Source organism: Haplochromis burtoni, unplaced genomic scaffold (assembly GCF_018398535.1).
Source record: "Haplochromis burtoni strain Fernald_Lab_line unplaced genomic scaffold, NCSU_Asbu1 Contig_14, whole genome shotgun sequence".
NCBI classification, from domain to species: domain Eukaryota; kingdom Metazoa; phylum Chordata; class Actinopteri; order Cichliformes; family Cichlidae; genus Haplochromis; species Haplochromis burtoni.
Window position 1 is genome coordinate 2,890,509 of NW_024582375.1, and position 23,609 is coordinate 2,914,117.

The following is a 23,609-nucleotide window of genomic DNA, read 5'->3' on the forward strand; positions in this document are numbered from 1 at the left end:
GCAGCTCTGTTTGCCTTTATGTTCGTTTTTATTGTTTTGTTTTCCCAGCATCACTTTGCATTATTGACATTTATTCCATGAATGTTAAACTGTAAGGCCGGCAATATGTTTTCTGCTTTTGCCATTAGTATCTTCTAGTGGTATACATTATAGTGACAACTGATCACAATTGAAAGACCAAATGAAGAGGCTATACTCATCCTGAAATTTAATACAGTATGCATTGAAAAACAGCAGGTGATTTTACTTACATTGAAGTGGTGATAAATCGTCTGCTGCTGCCACCGGCAAATGTTGTCTTGAGCCAATAAAATAATCCAAATTTGATTATTTCTCTGACTTTGAGTAATATAGTTTATATTGGTTGCAGTTTTGCAGTGATCAGTAATACAACCAAGGCAATTTAGAAGAAGAAGTTTCAGGACAAATCTATTGTTCCTAGAAAAAGGAGAGCCGGCGCTGTGACATTATTTACGATGGAGCTGCTCTGCAATGTGACGTGCTAGATGTTTTAAATAACCAGACAACTGAACGACTCTAATAACCAAATAAAAAGCCGACTGTTATCTTGAGTTATGTTGAAGGATGGAGCCTCGTGCCCCTCTACTATTATGTCTGGGCTCCATGTCATCAATCCTGCCCATAGCATTAAATCCTGGCCAGGATCTATGAACCCCTATTGGTATTGGATTTCAGGTCTGCTATGAAACCCTCAGTCAAAGCTTTAAAACATCATCTTTGTCTTAATCCACTGATCGATCGCTCTGACAGGTTGAAATAACACAATAAAGTAGATTTAGTGGTCAAACAATCGGGGGCACGTCATACTTCAGAATAAAGGATGGCGCGTGGTGAATTGGAAAAAGGAGTAAAACTCTATCCCGAACAAAAGGGAATGCCCCAAATTAGTCCACAGCACCACTGAAAACTGCAATGCACAATGCTTACTAGGAAAGCAATTAATAAAAGAAAAAACAAGATCTAATGCAGCAAAAGCAACAAAAGATTGTGAGTCCTAGAGACACAACAAAAATGTGTTTTTACAAAAACCCGATGCTGATTTTTTTCTTTCTAATAGTGTATCCTCATTTGTCCCGAGCAGATGACAGAAAATACATTTCCAGAATAGGTGTTCCATCACATCTATAGCCAATTATGTTAAAAATGTGTTGTATTACAGAGGGATTAATAAATAATTCTGTATAAGACTTACTTTACATAATTTGCAGTTGTGTTATTTTTCTGATTAATGCCAGCACACTTCAATTCAATTTGGAATTTACAGAAATCTACTGTATGTATCATTTTCCTCTAAAGAAGGGGTGTGAATGGGTCGGGGCAATATTGAAGGAGCGGCTCTTTTTTTATGGTGGCTAAGAGTATATTTGTGCCCTAAGGTCACACAGAGTGGCACTTGGGCTGATCAAAGAGAAAACTGGACCAACCAATAGGGGCTTTTTGGACCACTCCAGTGCCCATCTGGTGTGACATTCAAAAATGAGGCATGGAAGTGTTCCACTGGGGCACAGACATATCCCCAAAAAAAGGCAGTTTGGCAGTCATTTTAAAAAGCAGTGGCTGCTGTGATGAGTCCATTATGCTTACTACGTTAAATGAACTTGGGGCCTGGACTAGTTAATCTCAGACTTCCAGCTTGGTCCAGTGTGTCCAACCAGTGCCAGATAGCCAGAAACAAACATCTTAGAGCACTCTGCAATATGGACCATGTGAGAAATGACAGAAGTAAAAGGCTTTTAAACAGGTCGACAGGCCTTTATTTCTATTTTGCACCTGTATTTCCCACAGCAGAGGAGTAATTGACCATAGTTACATTACAAATTAGTTGGCCAATTTAATGAAAACTCAAGTTGAGCAAAGAATTTAACAAGAGAACAAAATAAGACAAATAACTGATTATCTCCAGCTTAGACATAATGATCCAAAACTAAATACAGTGAGGAAACAGTTATGCATTGAGGCAATATAGCAGAGCCCCTGACAGCATAGTCTCTATAGTCGGCTCATCACCATGGGTGAAAATACACTGCTCATTATCAGGAACAGCAACTCTTGCCTATATATTCAGTAGCTCTTTCCACCCCAATGAAATGACAGATTGAGCGCCGCTATGTTCATTTAATACTGAATTGGTGTTATATAATAGTTTTTTCTATAAAAGTGTGAAAATAAATGTAGATATATTAAGAGAATGCATCTGCCCTCTATTTAAAATCAATATATCCTTCAATGTATCCTTGAAATATCAGGCAAAACTCCCTTTCGTAATACCACACTTGGCACTTTCCCCCAGGATCTTGACCGTAAAAGGAGTTCAAAAGGATTTTTAATGGTTTGGAAGACAGGGGTAAAATGCAGTCTAGGGGGTGAGAAATAAATTAGTAAATCATGGCTTAGCTTAGGTTTAGCAGGTTTATTCTGTAGCATTCTAAAGTAAGTATTCACTATTAATACTGATTTTATTTATATTATTTGTATTTGACAAATATTATTTTCTCATTCTATTGTTATTTGATTGATATCAGAACAAGTTTTCAATAAGTTTATTAGATGTTAAAGAAACTCGTCAGCATCATGGACAATCCATACCACCCCATGTATGCCTCACAGTTTGGTCACCATAGCACACACAGCAAAAGGCTCAGTCCCCCAAGGTGCAGACTTATACACTACAGGGGGTCTTTTCTGCCTGTGGCTATTAGACTGTACATCTCCTCCCTGTTCTGTAAGGGGTTAGAGCGACATTTAAATACAGTTTAAACCTCGACACACGCATAACACCATTTCACAACACTGTACTGTTACCATCTGTTGTTTACCACACAGGAGGATTACATTATCATCAGTAATTTGTTCATTTTCTTTCACCCACCTCATCGGGTGAAATTAATATCGTTATTAATGTCGTGCAATTTTCTTCGTATTTGCACTATTATTCTCACATGTGAGATACTGTGCATACTGGCCTTTATATTTAGATTCTTACTGTTTTCTTTTATAATCTGCATCATGTTATTGAATAGTTTTACTATATTCTGTTGTTTTAAATTTATTTTCTTCTATAAGTCTGAGGTCAAGCTTCTCAGCTGGAGAAGGATGGAGTGCCCACTCCAGGGTATCGCAGTGTCATTTTCATGAACGAGGGAAGGAAGGAGTGCCAGAGTGACAGGCAGATTGGTGCAGCGACTCCAGTGAGCAAATGCTGCACCGGTCTGTTGTGGTGAAGTGAGGTGGGTGTTCAAGCAAAGTTGCTTGCTTACCGGTTGCTCAATGATCGCACCACGAGTTCTGTTTAGTGACCAACAGAATAAGATGGATACAAGTGGCAGAAAAGAGTTTCTGCCGAATGGAGTCTGGGCTTTCTTTAACAGCAAAGGTGAGGAACTTGGTCAATCGGGAGCGACTCAAAGTAAAGCCGCTGCTCATCTTTTTCAAAAGGAGCCAATTGATATAGTTGAGCTATGTCACACGGGGAAGATAATGCCTCTCAGTTTGCTTAGGAGCACCTCAGTGTCCCTAACAGAAGAGTTGGAGAGAGGGCTGGGGAGACTGCACTGAGGGCATCTCTGCTTAGAATCCTTCCAAACCAACCTGGAACCGCATAAGCGACAAAAGATGGATGGACAGACGGATGGAGCAAGCTCCAGAGGTACAGCGCTACCAATTAGAAGGTTGTTGGTTCAATCGCCAGCTGCTGCAGTCTGGATATCCTTAGGGAAGAAGACACTAACTCCATGTTACTCTCTTATGCATCCATTTGAGAGTGTGAGTATGTGTGAATGTTCCATAAAAAGCACTTAAGCAGTAAATGAAGCTTGTTGTACAAAGCATTTTGAGTGCTCAGGTAGTGTAGAAAGGCAATACATGAGAACCAGTCATTTACCATTTACCTGTCAATGGATGGATAGACATTGTGCCAAAGGCTGCTTTGATTCTAGTTGCTTTTACTGTTGCTCAAAGCCTCCTTGAATTACCAGCAGCAATGCTGTCAGCTTAATTTGAAATAATCCCACAAACAGTATTGTTAAACATTTCACACTCGACAAAGCGTTTTACCTGTGAAAGAACACAAACGAGATTATCTGAGGAGTAAGTCTACTGTTAACAGTAAAAAGCTATCGCTCTTCTGTGCCGACTCGATGGCTTCCAGGTAAAATTACCTTGACACGTAAGCTGGCATAGATGTACTGCCCAGGGAGACATATTGAAACTGTAACCCAAATGTTTCTTTGTATAAATTACACTTCATGACAAACTGCCACTGCTGATAAAGACCCATTTAAATGTATAGAGGGACATCATGGGGGGAAAAAATGCCACTGGGAGGTTAGAAAACTTGTGCTATCAGGATGGTTCCCCTGAGGCCAGTAAGAAGCTGAACCACGGTGTTCTCTCCATGAAGCCTATTGTTAGTCTAATGAACAGACAGAACTTGATTAAAACATTTCAAACATCATTTGGCCCACAATGCAGTGTCGAGAGGCTCCCCCGCAGAGCACACTTAACACCCCGATGATCTGAGGCAGGAGGCCTCTTACCCTCACTCAAAGGTGAGCCCACAAATCACTGTAATGCATTCAGCAGGGGTCTCTCTCGTCTTCTCTGGTTCCCCTTCTCCTTCTCTTTGCCGCTCGCAACGCTCGTCGTTAAAAATTCATTAGACACTGTTTGTATCGCCTCCTCAAGGATGTCACCCTTGATGGCCAACTGTGTAGGAAAAGGCAGTTTCCGCAGGCCGGAGGGGATTGATGGAGCTCCCAGTGTGCGCCGAGGTACACTCCGTGGCTTTGATGTATGCGTCAGATCACCGTGTTAGAGACATGCTCAGCGTTTGAATGAGACACACAAGAGGTTTAGAGCATGACCACAGACTGTGACCTCTGCGAGTTTAACTGCTGTTAGAGCTCTTATACCCAAAGTGCACTTGTGGAATGTTTGAATAGCTGTCGTTTTTGAATTACTTACTTGCAGTTGTTGTGGCGTGCAGTGTTGTATGTATTGTGAACTTCCAGGTAAGTAACTGACAGTTCTAAAAATGATAATAATAAAAATAACGGCAAATATGAAATGTTTGCGAATTAATGCAGAGGCAGGGAAAGTAAGTCGAGGAGTTGTGGGGATGAGAGCAGCGTGAAGTAGAACAGATGGGTAGCAGAGTGAATGACGGGGAGATTGACAAACTATTTTAAAAATAACCCGAAAGCATCCTTTTCTTAAACTCAAAAACAAATCTCATCTGCTTCTCCACAGCCTCACACTTTGTATAAATGACCTTTTAGTTAATTGATGAGAATTGCAATGAGCTTTCATGCACAACCATGCACTATATTAAGATATTTATTAACTTTCCTATAATGGGGTTATAGCTTATAATCTATTGGCCATTTGTGATTTGACACAAATAATTTGATCAGAATAGATGCTAATAAGTGCATTGGTGCAAACAATGAATGTGGCACCACTAGAGATGTTTGAAATGATCATCAGCACAACTTTCCTTCAGCAACAACTTTATTAATATTTATTAAATAATAATAATAATAGCAATAATGGCATACACATATTTTCCTAGAATGGTCAGCCCTTTTGTGTTATCGAGATTGTCCTTTCAGTTTCAGAGTTAATGATGACACTTTTAGTCCCCCACACTTACTTTGATAGCATCTAAATTTTCCACATAATTTTCTTACATGGGTATAATGTAAAATGTTAAATTCAATGGAATCTAATTAAAGGACATTTACTTGATTGGTACAGCTTTAGTTTATACTAAGCATATTTTCCAAAATGATTAATTATCTGAAAAATAATTATATGTTTTTATATTTCAGTTGCATTTTATTTAAGATTATTGCTTCCTCTTAATGAGGGGCAAAGAGTCTATATTTTAGTCTGGCATTTCTCTTGTTTAAAGTCATTGAATTTACAAATAACTAAACACTTATCATGCTTTTAAACTAGGGGTGTCAAACTCATTTTAGATCGTGGGCCATATGCAGCTCATTTTGACTTTCAGTGGGACCAGTAAAATCACACCACAAATGTGTAAAGAAAAAAAAGTTCTCGTACTTCAAAATATAAAGTTTTTGTTAATTTACAGAAAATATCAGTGGGCCAGATTGAAGTCTTTACGAGGCTGATTCTGATCCCTTGTGTTTGACACCCCTGTTCAAAACGTTAATGCTAGTATAAACCTGTGGGCCAGTTTGGAATGCATTTTCTATTCTCAAAACCTTTTTTTTCCTATTTCAACTTTTCTTCCAACTGGCAAGTTGTCATTTGACAGATGTCAAAAATTGTCAGCCCTGAAATAAAAGTTCTGTAGTATGTATTTTATTTTGAGAAGCTGAATTTACCTGCTTTACAGTTCCCTTCCATCCGGTTCCCGCTTTCATTTATTGCCACCCCTTAGCATATAATTTATTCAAGGCTCAGCATTTAGCAAACGTAATCCTCTCTGCTGATGCTTTTAGGACTGCATACTGTACAGTAATTGTATAAAAGAGCAAAAGCGGGGTTTCAGGCACTCTGATAATCACCTACTCTTTGCCAAGAGCACACCAAAGGTAGTGTGGAAAATGGACGGGGAGAAAAAAGAAGTAAAGAAGCCAAAAAACCTTGACACAGGAGAATCAGCTGTCTATTGGACCGGTGAGCCGGGTCAGGCCGATAGGAGCTTGGCCAGCACGGTCAGTGCACTCAGACTCAGTCCTGTCCTGCAGCTCTGTTGCAGGTCCCCAGCCATAATGGAATCTGACAGGATGTAAATGAGTTTTTAAAAGAGCTGGTGAAAGCTGGTCATTTTTCTCATTTAGTGGTCCAGTGTGTTGGCTAGGTCCCCAGCTGTCACCCTGCATCCCTGCCTTTCCATGGATACGGAGAAGCACTCAGCATACAGTAGCAAACCTTGATCACTCAAACCAAAGAGAGCGTTAGGAGGATGCATTTCACACTCTTCAGGTCTTTTTTTTTTCTTTCTTTTTGCTCCTGAATAGAAAGTTGCACAGCATGATGGTTTACAACTTTTTTTTTTTTTTTGTGGCTTAACTCCAGCTTTTATCCAAAGAAATGTTCTTTAAACCACTGATTGCGAGCGAGAGATTTAAAAATTCGCTTTTGTAAAATAGCATTAGCTTGAAAAATGCTAACACTTACTAAAGTAAAAATACTAATAAACACTACTGATAATACTCTAGGAAAAAAATGTCAATAAATGTTTTATTCATTAGTTTATTTTAAGCTGTTAGTTTTTGCTCATTTTAGTATTTGTCTTTAGCTATTTACAATTCTTGATCACTTTAAGCTAACTAAACTATCAGTTTTGGTTTTTTGACCTAATATTTGATTTCAATAACTTAATTACTCTGTAATTCATTAATGTAATATAAATTCTGTTTTGATATAAATCCCTATAGATCATGTCAAAGCATCCTAATCAGATTTGAGTCTGGACTTTGATTAGTGTGGTCTACTTGCAGGTGTGTTTTTGGTTTCATTGTACCGCTGCAGCTGAAGTGTGCTTGAGCTTTGCAGCAAAAACTGATGACTGGACATTTTCCTTCTCCCAGAATTTTCTTTTAGAGAGCAGAATTCATGTTTCCATCAGTTGCAAGTCAGGCATATCCTGAAGCAGCAGACCAGCTCCATACCACCTCCATGTTTGACTGTTGGTATGATTTTTTTAATGCTGTTTTAGTTTTAATTTAATTGGACATTTTAGCTGTTTTTATGTAGCTATTTCAAGGAAATTACACCATTACACTAAATTACTTTAACATTAATAACGTATTTCAACCATTATTTAGATCTTCCACCCCTATTAAATACAGAAGAATCCCCGTAGGACCAAGTACTTGGGAGACACTGGCATAGCGGACTTTGTTAGAGACTTCAAAGATTTCCTCACATCCTATGAAGTCAGAAGTAAACATTGCTTCTAAGATGATTACAGGTGTCTGCATTTTAATGAGGAATTATATTACCAAACATGTTTATGCAATTAACTGTGCCACAACAAAATGATCAAAAAACAACTCCTGTAAGGTCTTCACATTAATACATAGTGCAGTCACTTTACGCAGATGCTCTCAGGGCTGCTCAGCAACACCACTGCAGCATTAATGAACAGTGATAAGGACTACAGGCAGTTAGTTAGAGTTAAATGGAGCTTGAACACCCAGCTGACAATGAACCATCTACCACAGAGAGGTTGATCGGGGGGCGTAACAGCAGAGCTCGGGCCCGAAGCACCGGAGCTTAACCTCAGACTATACATGTCAAACTCCACACAGGGGCAAGGCGGTCAATGCGGCAAAAGGTGAGAGGAGCACTACTGCTGGATAGATACACTAATTAAGGTTCTGACGCGAAATGTGTCAGGCTTGGTTCTTCTTCTGGTAAGTGAGCTGATTTTAGAAGCAGTTTCGTGTTTCATACAAGGCTTTTTGAATGAAGGGCCTCAATTATTAGTTGCATTGATTCCACAGGAAATGACTGATGTGATTGCACAAGCTTAACATTAATGCTATGCATCTTCTTTTCACCTACACTTCTACAAGCTGGGCACTAGCTTTGCCTTCCTGCTGTTTGGTGCAAAGCAGATGATGGACAGTGTGTTTATCTGAGCTTTTTCAGTGACAACAGCTGCTTGCTGTGGCAGGAAATGGAGGTGCTGTAGTTTAAAGAATAAAAGACACAATCTTTGTATTTTTCTTCTGTACAGGGAAGTTTATATTTTTTTTTACAGGTCCTTCATTTTCAGAGACTCACATGTGGGTGGACAAAATAGAATAATCTTTTAAGTTATTTTTAATGCTTCAATGAGAATAATTTGAAATTAATGACTGCCTAAAGTCGAGAACACACGTTCTAGACTTCCTTCCTTGTGTCTTTCCTTGAGGTGCTCTCCCAGGTCTTTACTGAAGCCAGCTTCATTTGATGCTTGTTTGTAGGTTTTTGTGCATTCAGTTTTGTCTTTAGTAACTAAAAAAATCATGCTCTACTGATCTGAGATCGGACGATGGACTTGGCCATTGAATAATATCCAATGTTTTGAGAAACACTTGGGTTTCTTTTGAAGGGTGGTTTAGGTGATTGTCCATTTGCACTATGAACCGTCATGCAATAAGTTTTGCAACATTTGGCTAAATCTTTACCTGTACACTTCATGTATGGCTGTTTCAAATCATGAGCTGTTACTTTCCTTTTTCAGTAATCTGCTATTACTGTCATTCTGGTACAAGTTAATCTTAGTTTCATCTGTCCAAGAATGTTTTTCTTCCAGAACTGTGCAGCCTCTTTTAGCTGTTTTCTACCAAAGTCTGATCTGGCCTTCCTGTTCTGAGTGTAACCAGTATTGTTGTAAATCTTATGTATTTCTATTAATGGCTGTGTCTCTTGATTGCACACTTTGACAAAGATGCACCTACCTCAAGTTTTCTTAGCTTAGTTAAATGTACAGAGGTCATTTTTTCCACTTTAGTTGTCTTCAATAGTCATCCAGGTGTATTTGTATTGCTGATCTGGACAGTGTCTTTGTTCTTTTTAAAAATGAACTAGATTTTTGGTTTGGTTTGGTTTCCATAATTTGGTTGTACTTGTGGCTTCCCTGACTTGCATCAACATCGTTTTGGACCTCATATCCAGTGAACAGTTATTAAATGTTCAATACTTAGAATCAACTTTAGATCTTGTATCAGCTTCTCTGAAATAACAAGGGAACAGGACTCACCTGACTATGGAACTGTTTGCCAGTGCATTGTTGAATTGCTCTAAAAAAATGGAGTTAAAGATGAATTCAATTCCTAAACTGTTAAGTAATTTTACCTTGAATAAAGCTGAAAGTCTTCAATCAAATCTTGATTGTTGGATTTTAAATGCATTAATTAATTACCTAAAAGAGGTTAAAAGACTAGAGACATACAGAAAACTGACTTTGAACTGACACTATGACTTAGATCACATTTCTTTAAAAAACCCCAGCAGCTTTACAGTATTAACGCTAAATATGTTGTGCTTCCAATTAACAACATTTTTCTCAATTACCGAGGCAATAAAAAAGGAAAAACCTCCATAAACTGGCTATTAAATAAAAGGAAATTACAGATTAATTATCTTATACCCACATGGCTCTCGTTTAATCATTTTCTTTATGTAGCAAATATGTCACCTACGGAGGTAATGTTATGTCTCTTGTTGCTCTAACCTTGACAGATTATTGGCCAAGCTGAGAAAACGCAAACCGTTTTATGGGTTGAAAATATTGGCAGGGGAAAGCATCCTTGTGAGGTAAGCAGCTGTGTTGGCCATATTGTGTATTGATCTGCCCTGTGCTGTGAGAGCTGCACTTAATTAGATTTATATTGTAAACAAAGACTCACAGTATGAAATTTGAATTAGCAGGTAAATGTTATCCATCAAAGCAAATAATAATATTTTGTGCTGTGCGATGCAGTATTGGTATTTAGAAGATTTATCTGTGCTGTAAAAGGAGGGAGAATCTTTTACCCTGAGGGTTTACTGCAGGCTGTGGAGCGGCATGTAGCCCACATACTCTTTCCCTCTTCTCTGCAGGCGTTGCTCTCCGAAGAAACTACTGCTTGACATCAACTGACAAACAGTAGCGTGCAGGAATTCAAACAGAGTGGCACGTGTTCTCATATTCAACGAGAAAAAAAGCACATGCACATATTTGAAGCTAAAAAAAGTGGGCCGACTTACCTAAGGCATGGATACACTCACTCTATAATATTTGCCCCAATTTGACTCACTAATTGTGTTTTTATACTCAGACGAGCTCTTTTGTGACAGTACCTGCTTATAGTTGTTGCTCCAGGAAACCCCACATTGTCCTGTCTTAATCAAATTAAACCATGTAAAGGCATGACTCCAAATGGTGTCAAAAAAAAGAAGAAACAACAACAACAAAAACCCCTCAAGGATATGGATTATTGGAATTCAATCTTGTGTAATTGTACACATCTCCCCCACCAGTTGAGTTTTTTTTTTAAATAGTCCCTTTGAGGTCTTGATTCCTGCTCCTGGTATTCCTCTTTGCGATGAGTCACACAGTGTGGTGCACAGGATGATCCAGCCAGATCACTGCCTTAACTCTCAGAGTAAAAGTCAAGTATGGGGGTGCCGAATGGTTCAAAGTCGGATTTAACGAGTAAAGACCTTCCCTTCTCCCTGTTTATCTTGGAATCAAAAGACTTTGTTTCCTGCATGAAGTCTGAAAGGATTCTGATGGATTTACGCTTCTTGTTTGAGGAGATTCCCGCACATTCCCAGAGGCGTACTGTAGGATGCAACAGATACTTGAACCAAATACCTTCATATACCTAAAGTTTCTTATAGTCCCTCTATTTATATTTACATCTGAAGAGCCGTTGATGTATATCTGCTTCTAACATCACTGCAGAAGCGACATGTTGTGCACAGTATAGCTTAGCTTGCAGTGTTTTCAATCTTTGCCAGGTTGCAGAGAGGTAATGAGCAACTTCCAAGTAGCTTGACAATAGTGTGGCAAACGGTGGGCCTGTTGAACCCTTTTCACTACTAGAAGACCTTTTATAATTAACCTCATCTTCATTGATTTTGTTTAGTAAAATCACATTGTTTAAGATTTAGAATTCACCTTTTGCAATAAAACATTATTTCCATGTATTGAACTATTAACTATTAAATTAAACTTAATAGTTTAGATTAAAATATTTTCAGAATCAAATGCATTATTATTTTGTTATGCTTTTAAGGAAAAATTATGTTATCTCTGCAGTTTGTGTTTTTCATATATGCAAAAGAAACATTTTAACTTTAAGCACATAAACATTAGAAAGCATTAGAGGTACAACACATTGTTTTCAGAGGACAGAGAGATCTTATTTGGACCTTTAAATGTACTATAGTTTTACCACAGGGAACCATAAATTGTACAAAAACCCATATTGAACATGCATCATGTTGCTGTGCAAATTGCTATTTCCAATCGAAACCTAACAAAGCCACAACCTTAGATCATAATAATGCTGTCAATATTACTGTGTCAACAGCCCCTTGAGCCCTAATCATCATTGTACAAAGCAATTTTCTGGAATTGTGTTAATTGCTCGCTCAAATATTGCCTCAAAGTCACATTTTCTGTCTTTCTTAAAACCTATTGCATCAATCATGTTAAAAGGTCTTTAAAGCTGAATAAATGATATAACTGTTAACTGATTGTATTTGCATATTAACATTATTAGAAAAATTCTCAACTTTTTCTTGAGGTTCCTCAAACAGTTTTAAAGGGGACAGTGGAGATCTTACTTACCTCCAACATGATAAATGTAAAGTGACTGTTCAAAATGTTTTTTTTTTTCAAACATGTGTTTCACTTTCATTTTCAACAGCAAATACTGTATGTGCATATATGTATATATATTGTATATATAAGTGGTCAAAGCCTTTAATGGTCCACATTACATTTTGTGTTGGTGATGGCTAGTTGAAAACATGGTTGTAATTAACCGTCAGTAACTAAGAGGATGTTTGTGATGCACTTTAAAGGGTAGTGTAGTGTGGTTTCAAGGGGATCCTGATAGATATTTCATTGATATAAACAAGTTCTACCAGTTGATTGAGATGCTAATTCATTTTTATCTGCTGGCTTGAGAGATGTGGATACCCAAGTTTGTGAACGTGATAACTCGAGAAAGAAAGGACGTAGGAGTTTCAAATTGATACCAAAGGTGTACCTACTGAAACTCTCAGACGGGTTTGAATATCAATAACCACAACCTCCAGGTCAAGCTCAGAGGTCAAGTTTTCTGAAAATCTTCTGAATGCATAACTCATGAAGGAAGTCACCTAGGATTTTGAAATTGATACCAAAGGTGTATCTATTAGGAGGCTAAGGGTACCAATATTTGAAAAAATGTTTCTTTAAACAATTATTTTTACAGGTTCTTGAACTGTGCACTGTTTTTTATAAAGCTAAATATTTTTTAAAAAGAACTATCAACCCGCAGCTTGATAGTTACACAATAAGCATCTGATTGAAACTATTTTTTATGCTTTATTTAGGCTACACAATATCAGTGATACTGTGGCCTATGAAGTGTAAATTTAAATATAGACACCACAGGGCATGGGGCATAGGCTAATGTGCATCACAGTCCATTGTTATATCTCAAAATGAACGAAAACCAGTGCTGAATTAGGGATGTCTCACAACATCCTTACAGAAAGACTGCCATACCAGAATTTGGGGGGGATTTACCAGTGTGAGCACAGAACATACCACCATTCTGTCAGAGTTTTTTCTACCTCCGAGCTGTGTACAACTGTAGACATGGCAAGCCGAAGAAGAAACGATATTGCCAGCGCAGCTAGATGGAAGTGTGAATTGGAGTAAAACAAGACAGTTTGTGCCTCCTTCCTGATGACATCCCACATGTCTTATAATATGGCAGGCATGATTAATCTGAGAACAATATGTGGTGTGTTATGTCTCACAGTTGGCGAAAAGGCAACATTGCATGACTCTATAATCACCTGGTTTTGACACAGTGTCCATGGTAGCACACAAAAATATTCTGTAGTCTAAAACTATCATTAGAAGCACCGGTGACTTAACTCTAACCTAGGTTAGAGTTAATATATGACATTATAATATACAACATTAATATATATCTCACAAGCAGAAGGTACCCAAGAGGTACTGAGCTTCAGCGGCTCAGACTGCATTCATGGATCAGGTCAACCTCAACCCCAAACCATGCTCACTTAGTGCCTGTTTACCCAGGCCAATCATTACCCCATATGTGGCATACAGAAAAGGTGTTCAGTATCATAATCTTCAACCTCTGCAGTATCCATCCCCGGTCTCTGCTCAATCTTTTTTTAATGAAATGAAATGAAAGTGGCTCTGGGCAAATGCTAGTCTTGTTGGTTCGGAAATAAGGCCTTCATTTTAAATTACTTTTTTTCACTTCTCAAACGCTGAACTTCTTACTTTTAGTAGAATTTCGTCTGCAATGTGGTGATTTGAGTTTATTCTCAGATCTATGCTTCGCACACTGTACTTTTTTTTTTTTTTACCACAGGCTACCGGAAGTAGGATTTAAATGGTCATCCATCTCTACGAAAAAACTATATTTGAATCACTTATTCTTAACATTGAACCTTTTTCATTTTCAGATCTTTTATCCTCCTATACTTTATGACTGCATTTGATTTTGGACTTTATATCCATGTATGCTGTCCTAACAAGGCTATGGTAGCTTGTACACTCTCATCCTGTGGTCTCCAGAACTGCTGAATGTTTGCGCAGAAAACACGGCCCTACCACAGCTTCCTCGCTTTGCATTTGCCTGCTCTAACTCTGTGTCTTCTGCTGCTTCCAAGCTTGGGGTTGAAGAGCTCACCGCTTCCTTCAGCACATCCTTTTCATATATATCGGACTTGGCTTCACGGCTTAGAATTAGATGCCCTACTGTAGGTTTAAAGTCAGGCCTTGTAGAGTGATTCTGTTAGGAGCATCAGGAAATCTGAGTCAGATGGAGGAAGGATAAGCTCCAAGTATAATGGAGATTTTAAAACCTTGCTTTCTTAGATTTCTAGATGGATCTGCAAAGCTGGGATTTTTTTTTTACAGGTTCGGTTTAAAAAAGTTAACATAAACCAAAGTTTTTGTTTCATACGACAAATTCTATCCTAAGTCATAATCCTAAAAAAAATCCTGAAATATACATATTAAAAAAAGAATTTGGGGATTTCTTTCTTAATAAGGTTTAAAGTATTAAAGCAACTGCTTTAACCTATTGAGTTAATCCCTTTGTTTATCAGCTGGGTACTGAGGATTTTGAAGCTGTTTCCTTTTCCCATTTCTTAGACTTGGTTTCTCACATGACATTTTCCACTTTGGTAAAAGATTCTCTTCCATTTTGGTCTGCTAAAGAAACTTTTGACATGAAAGGCTGTGATGTTCTCACAAATGCAAGCTTAGCTCCTATGTGTGTTAAGCATGCAGTAGTCCAGCCAAGCCTAATTTGGAAGTGAATGTTCTGAGCAGTTATCGCCCTCTATCAAAACTTTTGGCTGAAGTTCTAGAAAAAGTCATTTTTAATCAACCATCCTTTCTAGACAAGTACAATATCTGTGAGTCCTTTCAATTAGGTTTCAGGGCCTTTCACAGTTCTAAGTCTGTTCTTTTCAAAGCAACAAAGGCTATTCTGCTTGATGCTGATTCTAGTGGTTGTTACATCTTAGTTCTGATTTGACACTGCTGATCACGATTTACTCATTAAGCGCCTGGAACACTATGTAGGAGTCAAGAGTTTGGCGCTTAACTGGTTTTAATCTTATATGGAACTCACGACTTTTGCAGTTAACTTTGGAAAGTCACTGCTTCAGAATCCGGGTCTATCTGTGGGCCTGTTCTTTATTTCCTTGTACATGCTCCTGCATCAAGATAACATCTTTTTTCATTGCCATGCAGATGATTTGCAACTGGATTTACCTTTGAATCTTATAAATCACGGTTGCATGTGAAGGCTCAATGCATCTTGGATAAAAAAAGTCCAAAACAGACGTCATATTGTTTGGCCCTCTATTATTAACCGAGAGGTTAAAAGATAACTGGGTATCTTTAGTTTTATTAAAACGCAGGTTAACAACCCTGGGATTATCATTGACACCAATTTGAAATTGAACAACCAAGTCAATGCTGTGGTCAAGAGCAGACTATAATCTTCTTTAGATCTGGAAAGGCTCATGCATGCACTTTTTTTTTTTCATTTAGTCTGTGTTACGGTCCTAGCAGGGCCTCCTCCTGAAATTGCCCATGTGGGTGTGTCCTACTATCTCCGCTGCTTTAGGTGCCATCTTCTTTTTGTACAGCTGACACCCATCAGCAATTAAAAGCACTTAAGGCCAGAGAAAGGTGAGCTCTAGTGCCAGAGAGCAATGTTAGTATTTGCAGAACGGTTGGGAATGTAACAGTCTGGGCCATTGTAATACACTTTATACTATTGTTAGTCAATTATCTCTAGCTTCTTAACAGAAGGAAACTTCAACTGATCGTTGAACTGTTGCTGAACGATAGTTTGTTGTGTTGTGAAATTTTCAGAAACACTTATTTTTTAAAATGATAAAGCACTTTGGTTTTAAATGTGCTATAAAAATTAATTTACTTACTTTCTTACAATAACATGATGTGTGTAAAATCTGCAGTTTAATATTAGGAAAAGATATAAATCTCTGGTAGGATTATGCTAGGAAGAGGATGTGAGTGTAAAAAAAATATATATTGCAAGTCTAAATAAAGATGTATCTGCTGTGGTGACCTGTTGTGAATCAGTGTGGGTCTTAAAAAACTAGCTAACAATGGAAATACATAAATAGTCACTTGTAGCACCTCAGTGAGTGACTGAACTTCTGATTAAAAACTTAACAATGTTTACAAGAAACTATGAGTTATTTACAATGCACACTGTATTATCAGCTCAGACTAAATTCTACTGTTGGATTGGCCAGGTCACTGGGCTATATGGGAGCTTTCCCTCATGACCGACAAGTTTGGTGGACAAAGCAGCGCGCTTTTTATTTGCAGTCTAAGCATCTGAAACTGTTTCATAAACTACATTTTTCAGACATGCTGTAGTTCTTTAGAGAGATATTTGGAGACTTGCAAAGTTAAGATAACAAACACTGGAAAAACTGGAAAGTTTGGCTGATTGCTTTGGGGTTTTTTGTGGCTTTGCAAACAAAAATGATGAGCATGCGTTACACTGGAGAGCAGGAAAATTAGATCCAAGCACAAGAGCTCACTTGAGCATTTGGAAAAACATTGAGGTGTGAACAGAAGACGTGATTACTTGTCCACTTTTGGCTGGCTCATCTGAAACCCATGCTAACGCCAGGCGAGAGCTGGCTTTGACTCCCTTTGTTGTTTATACTGAATTTCTTAGGACTTTACCCTGGAAACAATCTAACTATGAATCCTCTGAATCACCTGGGAAGGAAAAGGAAACTTTAATTTTTTTCATACCTTCTTTGGTGCCAGAAACAAATACATTCATTAGAAAAGACCAGAATAAGATCAATTAAAGTTCTTGTTGATGACCTTGAACATCAAGAGCATCTAAATTTGCAGGGGACATTTCTTGTCATATATTTATTCTTAAAATATTTCATGATATAAAATGTATGTAAATGACCGATACTCCTGCAGTGCTTCCTCTTTCCTTCTCTCCTCACCATATTCATCGCCATCGGAGAGAAGCTGGATTTGTGCAAAAAGAAAGAAAGAAAGAAAAAATAAACAAAAAGAAACACAGGCACAAAATAAATTAAGAGATCAGAACCCATAGAGAGGAAATGAGTCAGTATTCCACACCGTGTACAATACAATATCATAGCAAATTAGCAGATTTCAATGGCTTCCACTGACTACCATAGATTTACAATGTTCAGTTGGCTGCACATCAGTCCTTAATAAATTGTGTCACTTTCCTTTTTTTTTCATTAATGGTTCGGATAGACAGTGACTTGTAGATGACCATGAAAAGAAAGCGGCTACTGAGGTGTGAACAGAAAACCTGGGACTACGAGCCAGCAGTAATGAGAACAACAGCATTTGTTCACATCCTACTAAACTGCCATTGTGATCACATTTTAAGTCCAATAAGCTTCTCTACAAAGGTACAACATATAAAACTGTTAAATATATAACTTTTTAGGGCCTTTCAAAATACATTTAATGACTTTTCTTTACGCCTTCTTTTCAGACTTAACAGCATTTAATACTCTCTGTAGATAATTATCATTTCTCTGGTAATGATTTGCACTCCGTATCCATGATCAACACGACAATTCTTCCTGTAAGCTGTCCCAACTGTAGCTACTGAAAAATGCAAATCAGATTTTTTTTTTCTGTTTTTTTGTTGTTTTTTTTTTTGTTTTTTTGATACACAGTTATACGTATGTAGTACCTATATCTCCAGTTCCAAAATACAGTGGTGAGCTTAGTCTGCGAAAAAATGTCCGTAAAGTTTGAAAAGTACTCCTTTGATTGTGTTCGGCACATACGCCGCCGGCTGCAAAGGTTCGTTTGTGCACCGAGTCTCTGTGGGGGCAGTCGTTGGTCGGTGGCGACACTCAAAGCATGTTAACAACGTTTCCGTGTGTCTTTGCCAGATGGTCCTCTCTGTCATAATGATCATATTTGTTGTTTTGCTCTTTGGTCTATAAAAATATGGGAGGTTTACTCCAGCAGAAGGCCTATTCACAGCAGAGTGCGCTCGGTTCGGTTTTTACGGCCTCGCGAGCTGGTCTGAGAAGCGTCACATTGTGTTCTGTAATGACCCCGTCTTCACCCTGGAACTCCTGCACTAGAGTCTAGGAGAGAGATGTGGGAAATCCCGTATTAAAAGCAGTTAGCAGCTCCAAACAGTGGACTTCCAGTGAGGCAAAAAAAAAAAAACATTCATGGGATTTTAAGGTGTCCGAACCTCCGTGGCATGAGCATGTGCTGCTAAATTCACAGAGCAGGCAGATAACAGTGGAGAGGAGGTGGATACAACGTGTTGACCCAACGACAGATAGCAGGAGGGAGCAGTCAGAAACCCGCGGTGGCCAGTCACAGGAAACAGGAAGTGTTTTATAGTAAGTTTGTCCAGTGTCACAGGGAGAGATGACTCCCTCAAACAATCACTCCCTGGTTTTCCCGTCTCTGGCTGTGTTACGAGACCTGTGAATCAACAAGAACAAAGCAAACATGAGAGAACTGTTTTAGCACTCAGTCACAGTCATGCTCAGCTCCACAGAGAAATGTCTGAGGATGTGTTGTATCAAAAACATTTTGGCTCAAATATTTTCACTTCTATAGCCAGCAGAAAGAAAATGACAGAAAATATATTGTCTTTTTAAATACAATTCACATATGTGACGTTGGCTTTTTATTTGCAACAGGAATGTTCTTTTTCATTCAAATAAGCACCGTCATCTCATTTTAAAGTTTGCAATCTGCTTATTCACTTGTTTGCCAAGAGTTGCATGACAAGACTGATAATACTTGTGTATATAGAGTACTGTGCACAAGTCTTAAGTCAGATCTTAATTCTATATATTTTGCTAGGAAAACATGTGCAGACAAACATGGAAATACTGTATTCAAAACCAAAACTCTGCAATCTTAAAAGTCAATATTTGGTATCACCCTCTTTATTCTTCAACCTGAGTGCTCTTATGCAAGCTTCCTTGTCAATTCTTTAAATAGTTTTCAGGAATACTTCTCCAGGATTCTTGAAGGACATTCAAAGGTTTTCTCTGGATGTTGGCTGCCTTTTGTTCCTATGAAAATGATCCCAAACTACTTCAGGTCTGGGCTCTAGGGAGGCCAATTCATGACTGATGGCGTTCCATTGCATGTTGTTCTATCCAGGTATGGCTTCTTGCATGGTCTGTGTCTTTGTGATCGTATTCATGCTGAAAAGAGTCTGGTTCTTGTGGAATTTTCTTAAGTTGGAAAAACAAAAAACATTCCTTTGAAAATGGTCAGGTCCAAGGGCTGGGCTGAAAATGTCTTAAAAAGCAGCCAATATCCAAATAAAATCCTTCAGAAATGCTGGAGAACTATTGCTCGAGACCACTTTCAAAAATCACAAAAAAGTTTGTTTCTTTGGGAGCAAAATATGGAGAAATAAGGGCTCTAGCTTGGTTTACGATTAATTCAGCTTATCAAAAAGACTACACAGAATTAAATGATTAGCCTTGCAGTTTCCAAATATTAACGGTCACATACAAACATCTCAAAAGCTCATTAATTAATAAATATATAAAAATGACATTCTACCATTTGGAGCTATTTCATTATTATAGTGATCTTTAGGGACATTTGACATAATTGTTTTCTTTCTAAGATAAGCTAGCAAGGCTTACATTTGGTCCATTCGAAAAACAGAGCAGAGCAAACTGTTCCTTTCCTTCTCCGCCATAAGGTTAAAAATAAAACAACGCTAAGTGGCTACTCTTGAAGCACCCTTTAACAAAACCATACGAGAGAGGCATCTCACTGAAATTTCAGCAGCAAAGCTGATAGGGATCATTCTCAGTATGCCAGTCTATTCTCCTAAAGAAAAAAAATATTTTTTTGCAGCCATTGTGTTGACATAAGCATCACACATGACTATTGCTCCATGCCAGACTTAGATGTTAATTACAGGATTGTATGAGAGCTTTACGAGTCAAATATTTAGAACTCTTCAGGGGATATAACCCAGTAACAAAACAAGTCTCACAGTGCAGACACTGAAAAACAATTAATCTAGCAGCAGAAAGACAAATCTCGGAGCCTCCTCACCATCTGGCCCCCGCCAGTCACACAGCCAACTTGATAGAGGTGCTGATGCCTTCCAAGACATTGCCACTGAAGCTTAATTCATAATAATGAACTCTTGATGATTTCACAGGGTGCAAATTACCATGAAAGGGGCAGGTGTTGAACGGGGTTCTAGCATGTATCACAGATGACAATGTCTTATGCTCTGGGAATAATAAACATCTCAGTGAGCTCGGGCTTTAATGGAGATAATGTCGTGGTTTTGTTGGAGCTGGGCATGGAATGACCCAAAGGTTTACTTGGTTAAAGCAGGGCCATGACTTTGCTAACTGCTTGACTGTGATGCCTGGCCAAAACAGGTGTTTAATCCTAGCATAATAAGCACAGTTTCTCTCTGTGCCTCCTAGAGGGCACACAGAGACTACAGCTCAGTAGTAAAAAGCCACAGGTAAAATGGAAGGAGGATAAATTAGTCGCACAAAGATGTGGAAGAAAAGAAATACAATGCAAGTGATTTCAAGCAGACACAGCATATAGACACGGTCTTGTTTTATTCAAGCCACATAGTGTGTGTCTACCATGGTGGATTTTTGTTTTTTAATATCGTCTTTATGTTTTGTTTTGTTTTTTGCTCCCTCTTTTTCTTTCACAGCCACACTGTTGCGAACAGCTTCTCATAAATCTCCCGCGCAAATCTCGTCTCAGGGAAACGCAAGCCTTCCCATTTAAAAACAGCAGCGAATGTCAGACGAATATGAGATGAATCTGCCCCGTGAATAACATTCACAGGCCTTGGGTGATTATTACTTAGAGTTTATCAGGAAGCAGCTACGCAGACAGCGAGCAAATACTTTACACTCTGGTGCAGAGTAGAGGGAAACATTATGCAGCGGTTCTCTGGCTATTGAACATGCCAGGCAAACGTTTAGGACGGTGGCCTTGCTCTTCGAGTAAGAGCGAGAATTGGACTTTCGATTGAGACTGATAACTGCTGGGGGTGTCATAGTAACAGAAGGGAGCATCGTGCACTGAATCCATCTGTGTTAATGTGTAATTTGTGCAGCATTTCTCTTCTTATGGAGCAAGCGGACAAACCACTCGATACTTATCGATACGCGCCCGGCAGCTTTTGATCGAGGACGCGGAAAACATTTGATTTCAGGGACGGTACAGACTGCTTCCTGTCTCGAGGCCACAGCTGAAGCACCTTAATGCAACAAAAATGAGAAGGTGCATACATGTGGCAGTGGCTTTCGTTTGCGTCGTACTGCTCTAAATAAAAGCATTTTCGCAAGTTGGAAGTATTGAAAGCGAATGCACCTGGACATACGGCCCTGGCTTGACATTTCTTCTCTGTCTGAACTCTTGCTGACTTTCCTCGAAATGTCACGGCCATGTGACCCACGAGGGAACAAGTCGGTGGGTGCGCATGAAAGAAAATTGATCCACTTTGCCTATCCACACTCTTCATCGAGGCGCTGTTTGCTGGGAATAATGCAAAATCTCAAGAGGACCCAGCGGATTAATTGATGTGTTTTTGTACATTCGCCGGAAGCTTTGCTGAAGCCCTCCCGTTCAGCTCGTTCCACAGTGCATCTGCTTTTGGATCTCCTGCTCGTTTCTAACGCTCGTCTCTGCGCTCACCCTTTAACGTTAAGTCTTGTGCAGCTGAGCCCGCGCTCTCTCTTCAGATTTTAGCAGGCGAGCGGCACAACATGATTCCAGATGAATATTCATAAGTGAACTTGTTGGCTAGGAATGATCCACAGGTTAATAAGGGATGGGAAATCGCTCATTACATGCTGTGAAGTTGGATAATGCCTGAAGCAGATGCTGAGATCAAAATACATGAACATGTATGCATGCGCCTCCAGACACTAGGCCCCATTCCACATTAGGAAAGAGTTCAAAGCTATGTGTTATGTCATTATCAGCCCTTTCATACAGCATTTCTTCAGAACATCAAAGCAAACACAGTTCACTATCTGCATTCTACAATATGATCAGAACTTAATGCTCAAGAGTGGAGTATTAGAACAGATTTAACCATGGTGGCATCAGGCTGGTGACAATGTTGCCAACGTGTTCTTCAATACTTTTATGCATCGACTACAGCTGCTCGTAAAGGTACTGCGTTGCGTGGCTCTGTGTGAGATCAGCTGCTTGCAGGCAATGCAGAATCGCCTTCCTTCAGAATATATATTAAAGGATCAAATGTTTAAATCCAATCTCAGATGGCCTCTTCTGTGAGTAAATAGACAATAATCTCTTTGATGCACTGTGCAGAGACCCAAGTTCACCACACACATTCCACCCCTTTTCTATTTATAGCTCCAAATCTACTGAAGACTTGCTGTCTGGAGTGAAAAGCAACAGGATCACATTTTCCCTCAAAAGCAAATTATAGCATGGGCCATAAACACTGACAGTATTGACCAAAAGAAGAGCCTGTTTCTCAAAGACTCCACAAAAGTGGCCGTTTTTATGGCTTTGGCCTTATCCCTTTTTTATATTGCTGTACCTTAAATTTATTACATGGCCACTCTCTATTTCCCGATCACTATTTATTAATATCAGAGTCTGTCTGGCGCCTTGTTTTATTTAAGTGCACAGCCACCATCTGACACAAGACTTTAAAACAATATACAAGGCATGCCAATAAAGCAGGCTGAGAATACACTGAGGGGGGTTTGCTGCACACATGGATTTTCTCTGGTTAAACACACACCAGGGAAATTGTCAGCTTATGGTAAAATACATAAGCCAAACAAGGATATCAAACAAGCAGACGCTCGCTTAAATTGTATCAGGATTTATGAGAGTCTATGCTTCCTGCTGTTTGTGTGTTCTGCTAAAGCTGAAAGATGCGGTCTTAGTGTTGTAATGAGTTCATAATGTTGGTTGTAATGACTTTCATACACTTTTAAGACATTTGACCGTGAGCAACAGACAAGATCAGTCTCCTCTGTAAGGTCATGTGGAAAGTTACCTTCATTACAAGATGTTATAAAACAGAGCCCGACAGATATATCAGCAGGACTGACACATCGGCCGATATTTTTATTTGCCGATACGTTGGTATCGGCATTTGTAGCTGTTGATTGGGCAGTTATAATGTACAAATGATATATATATAAGCTTGTACACATTAGATCCTCACTTTGACTCTGGGATGAGACACATTCAGTATGGGGTTGGATTAAGAAGGCCATCTGATTTAAGAAATCTCCTCAATCGAATATGCACAGCTAATAATAGTTTCTATTTTTAT

The 23,609-nt window shown here is 38.8% G+C and overlaps 1 protein-coding gene across 3 annotated transcripts in view; it reads right to left on the reverse strand.

The window, feature by feature from the left end:
* Positions 1 to 18,468: 18,468 nt before the first annotated feature.
* tafa5a (TAFA chemokine like family member 5a) overlaps positions 18,469 to 23,609 on the reverse strand; it is a 157,056-nt gene continuing 151,915 nt past the window's right edge. For all 3 annotated transcript variants that reach the window (XM_005915696.3, XM_005915695.3, XM_005915697.2), the window contains one exon: positions 18,469 to 18,748. In XM_005915696.3, the coding sequence (XP_005915758.1) occupies positions 18,740 to 18,748 (9 nt within the window). In that variant the 3' untranslated portion in view covers positions 18,469 to 18,739. The remainder of the gene's footprint in view (positions 18,749 to 23,609) is intronic.